Source organism: Lipotes vexillifer, unplaced genomic scaffold, assembly GCF_000442215.2.
Source record: "Lipotes vexillifer unplaced genomic scaffold, Lipotes_vexillifer_v1.1 scaffold37, whole genome shotgun sequence".
Classification (NCBI taxonomy): Eukaryota; Metazoa; Chordata; class Mammalia; order Artiodactyla; family Lipotidae; genus Lipotes; species Lipotes vexillifer.
Genome location: NW_006791811.1, coordinates 1,582,481 through 1,592,462, shown reverse-complemented (window position 1 = coordinate 1,592,462; position 9,982 = coordinate 1,582,481). Strand labels below are relative to the sequence as shown.

Sequence of the window (9,982 nt, the reverse complement as noted above, 5' to 3'; positions counted from 1 at the left end):
AGGCCACAGCAGTGAGAGGCCCGCGTATTGCAAAAAAAAAAAAAAACACAAGTTGGCACTGAGCTACAGATAATTGCCTCATATTCTGGCCCAGGGAAACTTTACCTTGTTTTGGTGCAGAAAGCAACTTCAGTACTTCACAATAAGTTAGTCTAGGATTTAGGTTACAGGAAATATTTTCAAAACAGTCTGCCTGAATCAACAAACAAACAGGCAAAACCCTTGATGTAGGTAGGGTAGTTATATAATCATGTAGGGTAGCTATATAATCAATCATCCAAACCAGGACCCTTTCAAGAATGGAAAGGGGCGGCACTATGAATAATTTTGCTGAGACAATAGGGATAACTGGGACTGCCAGGGGAACCAAGTCCAATGGCTCCCTTCTCCTTACCCAGTAAGAAAGTCATTTCAATCACACATCTCTGTGGGCCAGCTACAACCCCAAACAACCTGAACGTGACCAGGACATACTTGCACTTGCCAAGGCCCAGCCTCCTCCGTGAATGTAAACAACGCTGCGTTTCAGCGGCTCTTCTGGCTTTGCAGAGCCTTCAAACACTCTGACTTCCACACCGTCAAAGTCAGTGTCTGTTACTTTCACCTGAGCAGACGACCATGCGCTTTTCTTGCCAAAAGAAATGATGATGAAGTTCAGCACGAGCAGATGATGGCTGAGGCCCAAGTAGTGTATCAGGTTACTCTGCAGGATGAGGGGGGAATGAGGGAGAGTGTGTGTCAGCTAAGTTATCACCTGAGCCACACTCACCAACCCTTCAGTATTCGAATTCTTACAAGCAATTGCCGCTGCCCTTGAGGACTCACTGGCTACTTTTAATACAATAACAAGTCATATTTACCTTTATTTTCATCTGAAAATATCAGAGTAAATCTCCTTTGATCTTCAGATAGTGTCTGAGAGGGAAATGTGTCATCAGTCTCATTTTATCAAGAAGGTTTAGAAATTAGCTGAACTTGCCCGTTTCGCTGGATAAACGGCAGTTCTGCGACTCAAACCTAGGAACTGTGAATTCCAGGATTCAGTCCCTTCCCCCGACCCCTGCCCACCCTAAATCAGCACATCACAGTTCCAATAACATACTAGGAACGGAGGAAGAATACTTTATTTGAATACAAATAGAAGAGAGGGGAGTTTTATATTTACTATAAGTATTTTTTAAGTGTTTTTAAGCTTATATATTTAAGTGTGTCTGGTTGTTTTGAGAGTAAGAGAAAGGAATGAGTGTGTGAGAGGGAAGGAGCAGAGTCAACTGCAGTCCTGGCAGACCAGCTCAGACATAACCAGGAGCTTTGCAGAAAGGTACAAAGAACATGCAGCCTGTTGTCGCTTCACTTCTGAGCCCTGAGGGCACTGAGTGCTGCATTAAGTGTTCACAGGAAGTTATCTGGTTGGAGAGGAGACCCAGGCCATCCACCCAGCAAAGACCCTGTGGAGTGTATTCCCTCTTTCTACTTCTTATACAAGCTCTTCCTATTGAGTACACTTATAAAACTGACCTCCCTGCGAGACCTACTGGCCATGTTTCAAAGTCAGAGAATTAGAAGCCATCTGGAAGCCAGTGACTAGTTAAGGTAGAGAGGCCCAGAAGTGTCACAGTGATTAGAAACCTTCCCAGCACAGGCACGTGAACTCAGATACTGTATCGCCTAGTGGCTCTCAAACCTTGAAGGGGAGCAGCTGGAGAGTAACAGTGCCCTTCTGAACGCTGATGATTAGTGAAATATTTAATGCCTTCATAAGATCAAGAAAACAATGTTACTAACAGAAATGAGAACTGAAGGCAGTCTGCAATACACCATAAAACAGCTTCCCAGCATGTACATGGGGCACACTGGTATGCCTTGAAGAGGATACAGATGTGCTGTGATACTGATCCCCTCAGCCCCTGGACAGCCAAGTTCCTGAGCTGTTTACCCCAGTGTCCCATATAAAATTGTATACATATGCCCTGCTGTGAAGAGTTGGAAAGACTGCATTATAAAACCATTAGCGAGTGTTCATGAAAAACAAGAACAAGAGGCAATTTATTTAACCATGAACAGCTTTTCCAATAATCCTATTAATATTCATTTGCTGGAAATATAAGCAACAGGAAAGCAAATGAATATTAAGAAAATAATTCAATTTCTATACGTACAATTGACCAATTTATTGAAAAAGTTAAAACAACTGTTAACGTTCTCGATACGAAACAAACAAATGTGAGTGTGTGCGTGCACCCTAACCACAAGTTTAAGGGTTTAAGGTCTTCGGCAAATTGGGAAAAAGCAATCATCACTTAAGGTTTGCGGTAACACGTCAGTCTAACTTGGGGAATATGGAGATCTGCCAGGGCATGGCTGAGAATGTATTCACTAAGATTTCTAGAGCTCACACAATAAACCCTTGTCAATTAACAGAGAACACGCAAGATCCATTCCATTTCTCACAGGCCAAGTAGCTTGATAGGCATCAAATAATAAACTATGAACAAAGAAATGGCAGGCTTGGCTCTGTTACTTTTTGACTACATTTTTTGTTTTTAGTAGGAAAGCTATAAAACAAGTGAGTTGCCTTTACAAGGCAGATTAGAGTATTCATTTTCATAGAATCCACCCCGGGTTTCCTTTATGTGTACTGCATGCTCTGAGTGCATGCAGACTTGCCTCAATCTGCCCATACCTTTCCAGAAGCACCTCTGCTGTATTAGCTTATGAGCACTTGCATTAATAGAATTTCTGAACAACTATCTGCATTGTTCACAACATTGACAGGGTGGTGTGGGAGCAGAAGTGCTGATTGGAGAAGGGACAGTTTGTTTATGAAGGAGAAAAAGATAAGCAGATGGGTGTAAGAAAGGCTGGATGGGTGGGAAAAGAAGAATCCAGAAAGGTGTTAAAATAAAATTGTGCTAATGTTTGGAATTGTATTGATAAGTTAGAGAATGAAAAATCATTATCCTACAGACAATACTGACTTTGTTTCAAAATTTGAAAATGAAGAGAATCAAGCAGTAATCTGTCATTAACCAATTTATCATTACTATTATTAATAATAATAGTTATCACTGGCTGAGTGCCTACAGTATGAGAGGTTGTTGAAGTCTGGCTACAATTCTGTTATTTTCCTCCTTGTGAAGAAGAGAGAAGAGAAGTTTAGAGACTAAGTAACCAGTATAGAAGCTGGATTCCTCGAACTATGAGAGGGCTGCAGGACATACAGAATTACCCTAGAGATGCTGGTTGAGAACAATGTGGGGCCAGGAAGCTGCTCTGAGTCCTATCCAGGATAGGATGACATTCATATGTGTATGTGCTGTCATGTGGCATGATAAAACTGTGAATGGTATCTAACTTTTTTCCCTAATATCTGTTTCCCTTAGCTCCTCTCACTACTCCCCTCCCATCCCTACTGTCCAACAGGTAAAATCAGTAGCCAAGCCTTTATGTAGTTGTTACTTCAGGGAAGGGATATGAGAACAAATAGCAAAGAAACAGAAATGTCTTCCTGCTTTTGATTTTCAAAACCCTATATCCTTTGGAGAATTAAAAAAGACATTGATTTAGGAGATTACATGATGAATAAGAAGTCTCCTAGAATAGGAAGTGATTCTCCGAGCTAGGTGGTGGAAGAGGGGAGGAGAAATTATTAGAGATGAAATGAGGAATGAATGGATTGATATCTGAGATCCAATGAAAAAAGAACCTTGGGACACAGCAACCCTCAGATATGTCTATGGAATCTGAGAGCAACAGACATGTACCCCATGCCCAGACAGAACCGTGGAAAAAGGCAAGACTCTAGGGAAGAGTGACCGCAAGGTATGCTTAGGAAGGTGGTGCCTCAAATGACCTCAGAGAGCCCCTCAGGCTCCAGCTTGTGCAGGAGCAGCAGAATGGCTCCATGTGTCTAAAAAGGCATAAAAACAGGAAGGCTGCATGAGTGTCTTGCAGATGGGTCTGAGACAACCTCTCCGTTATCCGTGGCCCACTACATGTTCTCAAGGGTCTAACAGGAATAGAAGAGAGCACTAATGGACCTGAAGGGCTCTTATAAATAAGAACAAAGGATATCCCAGGGCAACTTGTAGGAACCAAACACCATGGGCCAGGTGGAACATGAATGTGGGCTAAGGATGAGTACCCAGATGGCTCCCCCCATGCATTATGCATCAACATCACATGAGACACTTCAAAACCTAAAAGAAAACAGTGATGGGGGAATACCTAAATTCACTGGAATTAAGTTCTACCTAAAGAATGAAGGCTCAAAATATAGATCAAGTTATATTTCTTGCATCCTTGAGTTTGTGAAATGAGATTCAGATCCACCCAAGAAACATTCTCTAGTTAACAAAGTTTCCTGAAACCTATTTAGAAGTAGCTGGAAAACTCCAGTAGCACAAAGAAGCAAGCCAAGTGTTAAGAATTTCACAGGTTGTGAATTGACCCAGGCTTGGCTAGATGCAGTACTCCAGGGCAGTACTAGAGGTCTTAAAACTTGCCCCATAACCATTTCAGGCTCTAGAAGGGAATTCTGCCTGAGGAGGTGGAAGGGATGAAGGGTACTCATTACACCTCAGTAGAACCAGATACAGCAAAATAGGTGGCCACTGGCTCCCTACCCAGGTCTGATGACCAAAGGTTAGAGGACAAGCAAAAATCAAAGGCAGCCAAGCAGAATCTATACTCTGCTTATTAAAACATGTTCGTTGTTAGTTTATGAATGGGGTTGTTCTCTGCTAATTCATTCACCATACAAATTAGAAAAGCTATTCAACGGGCAGGGAAACTTAAGGGGGAGAAAAAGACCATCCTCTGGAGCTCAGGGAAACAGAGGAGAGCCAAGACTTGTAAATGAATAGCTGATGTTAGTTAAGCAATACAAGCTTAGTAAGAGAAGCCTAGATAAAGGGTTGCACAAGCCCAGAGAAGGAAGGAATTACTTGTGTCTGTTCGTTCTGGGATGAAATCCGATACGGCATCTATTCTGAATTGTGCCTTAATAGAAGAGGAAGTGCGAGTAGCAAGGAAAAGGATGGGAATCCAAAATGCCAAAGTGTCGGGCAAGTGTTATAATTCAAATGCCTATGGGAAGAAAAGCTAAGTAAGGCAAGTGTAGGCAGGGGGAGCCGGCAATAAAAGGCTCAGTCTAGGAGGCAGGTAGAAAGCCAAAGTCAGCAGCACAGACTGCAGACTAAATACCTGGTTAAAAGCCCAGCTCCCCCGCTTTCCAGCAGTGGGGTCTTGGGCACGTTCTTCACCCTCTCTGTGCCTCAATTTCTCATCTATAAAACAGAAATGACATACTAACTGGTTCAAAATACTGTTGTGAAGCTTAAAAAAGTAAAAACCCCTAGAACAGTGCCTGGCACATACCAAGCCTTCTATGAGTTGGTTATCGTTACTGTCACACCTCTGATCTGGAAGATCACTGCATGAAGAAATGTGAGCCCAGGGACAGATAGCTCAATGTTTCCAGGGAAGCTGAGACTACCATTTTCTCCCATTGTGTACATTTGTTATTAGGACTCCAATGATCACCAAGTTCTGAAATTACTACAGGTGAAAAAGATGTCAAATAGTTATTTCTAAAAAGTTCATCTGTACGCTCATGTCAAAGTGGGAGGGAGAGGTGGGGAAAAGCCATAGTACTCTGATATTCCATACACATCAATAACTTAGCATGTGGTCAAATTTCAACATGAACCAACCACATTAAATAATTAGAGCATCTATTATAACTCACTACCTGCTTCGTTTCTCACATTCAAAGTTTTGTATTCCATGCCAGTGGTTTCCCAACTTTTCCAGTGATGGCCATTTCATCCTGTCAAGCAGCTTTTAAATTCTCCCCTCCAGATTCTGCTCTATTCCTGCCTATTACAGGAAAACAATTTCATTGAACACTTACCTGTATGAAAATTTATGGTCACATTTTTTTAAACATTGTAAAGTTTGAGTATACTTTAAAATGCAGATTTTTTTTTTCTATTGGTGCACAAATTATATGACCTTCACTTAAGACCACTGTACAGATCACCTGTGATTCACTAGTGCAGCACTTTTGTTCTACAAACAACCTCAATGTTTGCGCCAAGGAACTATCAAAAGTCAAGCAACTATAATTCAACAAGTGTTAATTAGGCACCTACTGTATGTAAAGATTCTGCTACATGTTACAAGGATACAAAGATGGGTGAAAGATGGGCTGAGAACTTAAGTAGCTAAGAATTTAAATCTTGCCTGACTCCCGCAAATTTCCATCTGTCCTTAAGTTTTCACAGTTCTCTGAACTTTCTCTAAGACTTTAACTTTTAAGGGAAATCCTCTGGTTTGAAAGCATTGATTCTGATTAAATTTTTTTTAAGTTGCAGACCAAACAAAACTTGCCTGCAGGCCAAATCTGGACTAAGGGCCACAAGCTGCAACTTCAGATGTAGAGGATGATCCAGTCTTATGGCAGGTGCAGCTGGAAAGGTGGTGGCAGATGAAATGCTCTTAGTTGTTAATGGTTAAACAACAAAGATTTTGGACATTCTTTTTAACTTTTTATTTTATATTGGAGTATAGTTGATTAACAATGTTGTGTTAGTTTCAGATGTACAACAAAGTGATTCAGTTATACATATAAATGTATTTATTCTTTTTCAAATTCTTTTCTCAGGTTGTTACAGAATACTGAGCAGAATTCCCTGTGCTATATATACAGTGGACACTCTTTAATGAGACTATACTCTGGGAAAAATTATACAGCTGAGGTGTACACAGTAGATTGGTGGGAGAAGAGACTAGAGGGCAACAGCTGTAATAGTTTGGCAATTGTCCACAGGAGAGAAATGAAGGTCTGCCCCAGGAGAATATAGAGGAGGGAATATATTCAAGAGAGATCACTGAGACGGAGTTGATAGGCCTTGGTAACTGCTCACAGGGTAGTATATGGGATCAGGTAGGCAGGCTGGTAGGACACAGAGAAAGGATTGAAAGATCCTGGAGGGTCCTCACTTGGAGTATGAGAAACAGAGAACACAGGCAGAACATTCAGGGAAAGTAAGAAAAGTTCCATTTTAAAATTATTCCATTTAAAGCCAATGGGACATCTAGATAGATAGGTCGAAAAGACAGATAGCAAATGCAGGGTCAGAGATTCAAGGAGGTCAGGCCTGGAGGAAGAGCTCAGAGGTAACTGTTAACAACTCAGACAGTAGTAAGACTCAGGAGATTTAGTGAAGAGACAGAACACAGTGACAAAGAAATAGACCAGGGAGGAAAACATTCTTTGACAGGCTGAAAAGAAGACTCTAGAGGGAGAAATCCAGAGAATGGCAAGAGGAAAACTGAGAGTGAATCAGAAAGTAAAAGTCAAATTTGGAAGAATTTTTTAAAAAGACTGATTATTTGGCAATTTGAGGGAGCTAAGGACTAAAAAAAATGGCCATTAACATAATTAGGAAGTCATCACTACTAGCCAGGAGAAGTTTTAGGCACATTGTGGAGGCATAATCCAATTATTTCAACAGCCTCATCATTGCTAGCTCTGCATTCCGACTACTGCTCCCTTAAAGATTTAATGGCTGTACCAACCTTTTGGCTTTGTCAAGATCTTCTCATGCTTCCCATTCCAACCTGCAGAGAATTCCCGTGTTCATGGTTGCTCAAGCCAAGTGGTAAAAGTGTCAGTCCAGGCTAAGTGATACTCAAGAATTACAGCACCATATCAGTCTTCCTCACTCATGTGCAAAACTGGTCTAATTTCCAAGCTTTGTGTTAGGCAAATCTAGAAAACTGGTTAGGAGCAAAGACTAGGAAGCTTGACTGCCTAGGTTTGAATCTTATTTCTACTACATACTGGTTGTATGTCTTAGTTAATGTTCCTATGCCTTAATTTCCTCATCTATAAAATGGGAATAAAAAATAAAATGGGAATAATAGTACTTAACTCACAGAGTTTTTCTGAAGATTAAATGAGTTAACATGTAGAAAGCACTTAGAACAGTGCCTGCCACATAGCAAACACTATGTAACTATTAATTATGATGATTACCAACTCATAATTAATATTGTGAAAGTGTTACTTAGTTTTTATCCCACAGAACAAACTTGACAATATTTAGGTCTAACTTACTGTTAATTAAGACTAACTAGAGTATTTAGAGAATGTTTGCTTAATTTATTAAAATTTACAAATTAAATGTTTAGAACTTGACTTGCTTTTGGCCATCAGTGACTTTTATGTTAACTTGTAATTTATGGTTAACTTGTAAGATCCCAGCATATCTTCTAATGAATTTGAGATATAAAGTTCTCCAAAAACTCTAAGTGATTTTTTTTAGTTCTCTTTGTAATAAATATATATCATATAGAACTTGTAGAAGGAGAAACACTGTTAGCATCAGAACCTTAAAGAAATTGCAAGTGACCTGGAAAGAAAAATTAGATTTATAGGCTCATTTCAGAGATGGAAGGGGTACTGGAATGGCCATCCTTCAGAGAAAGAGACCCAGAGGCAAGATTGAGTGCCCAGCCCAGAGAAAAAAGAAAAAAAAGGCATAACTATCCTACAAATGTGAAAGACACGAAGTTGTGACACAGACAAGTTCTTACATGGGCTGATTCCAATCCAACCTCACTTTTGGAGGTCGAATAGAGCTAATCACACATTTCTTCTAATGTTACACAATTCAGCCAGCTGGCCAATGCTCCACCTCTGAGAGAATGGATAAGAGATTGAATGGATTCCTCACCACTGGAGGGAAGCTGCCTGGGAAGCTGGAAAGGTAATACAAGGTAACAGAATCAGGTCCTAGCCCTGCCTCTTACCAACTTTGTGGTTTATGCAAAGTTATTATGTCATTCCGAGCCTCAGTTTTTTCCCGTGTGTTAACAAAATCAAACCTCATCCCCTTTCATTTGGTTATTGTGAGAATGTAATTAAAACATCTGGCACATAGCAGGCATTGGTGTATCTTATTTTATTCCTTTAAGCCAGTGGTTCTCAAAGCTGGAAGCATATTAGAATCACCTGGAAACTTTTAAAAATTACCAATGCCTGAGTCCCATTCCACACCTATTAAATAATGATGTCTGGGAATGTGACCTAAGGCATAGGTATTGTTTTCAGCTCTCTAGGTAAATTCCTAGAGGAATTCCTTGCATATCTAGCAAAGTTGAGAATCACTATGTAAATCAACAAATTCATTCGACCAACATTTAAGTACCTATTTGGTCATAACTGTTCTACACATTGGGGGTGCAAGGATGAACAAAGCACAATGGCCTATTTTTGAGGAACATATAAACGTGGGAACATCCTAGACATAATAGATGACTATGATATGATGTAGAAACTTAAAAAGTAGAGATATGTACCTTAAAGTACAAAGGTATGTATCAGTATAACCAGCTTAGGAGAGGACAGAGTCGGCCTCATCTGGTTGCCTGGAGATAGTAGCAGCTGACTGAAATGAGTTTAATGAGTGATCAGTAGGCTGGTGAAGGAGAGGAGGGTGGGGAAAGGCACACAGATATCTGTGGTTGTGGGACACGTGGGCTACACTTCAGTCTTCTGCCCATCAATCTTACTTTGCTTTGCAAGTGTTCAGCATCACCCTCCTCCAGTAAGGATAAGAAGGCATCAAAGTCCTCTTTCCTAGTTCCACACAGATTACAAGGATAAAAACATCCCTTTATTTGCTGGGGGTTGGATCTCTAACTCAACTCTGATGAAAGGACGGGGCTCTGCTGGCAGGCTTTAGGCCACATGGTAAATTGCACCAAAGAGGGAAAGTCAGTTTGCTCAGGGAAAGGAGGAATCCTAAAGTTGAATAAATTAAAAATGAAACCTTAGGGAACACCATCCTTTAGAGGGATAGCAGGCAGGTGAGAAGAATCGATCATTAAAAGATCCCTCCTCCACCCCCAGAAGAGGAGGAAGTAATTATTATCATGGCAAGAAAAAACAAAGATTGGAAAAGTTCAGAAG

The 9,982-nt window shown here is 40.5% G+C and overlaps 1 protein-coding gene across 2 annotated transcripts in view; it reads right to left on the bottom strand.

Annotated features, from left to right (window-relative positions):
* The window catches only part of NCEH1 (neutral cholesterol ester hydrolase 1), a 61,452-nt gene that overhangs the window by 17,439 nt on the left and 34,031 nt on the right, over positions 1–9,982 (bottom strand). The window contains exon 2 of one of the 2 annotated variants that reach the window (XM_007464708.1): positions 475–703. The exons of the other annotated variant lie outside the window; for it this stretch is intronic. Within the exon in view, the coding sequence (XP_007464770.1) occupies positions 475–703 (229 nt within the window). The remainder of the gene's footprint in view (positions 1–474; positions 704–9,982) is intronic. 2 annotated transcript variants of the gene reach the window in all.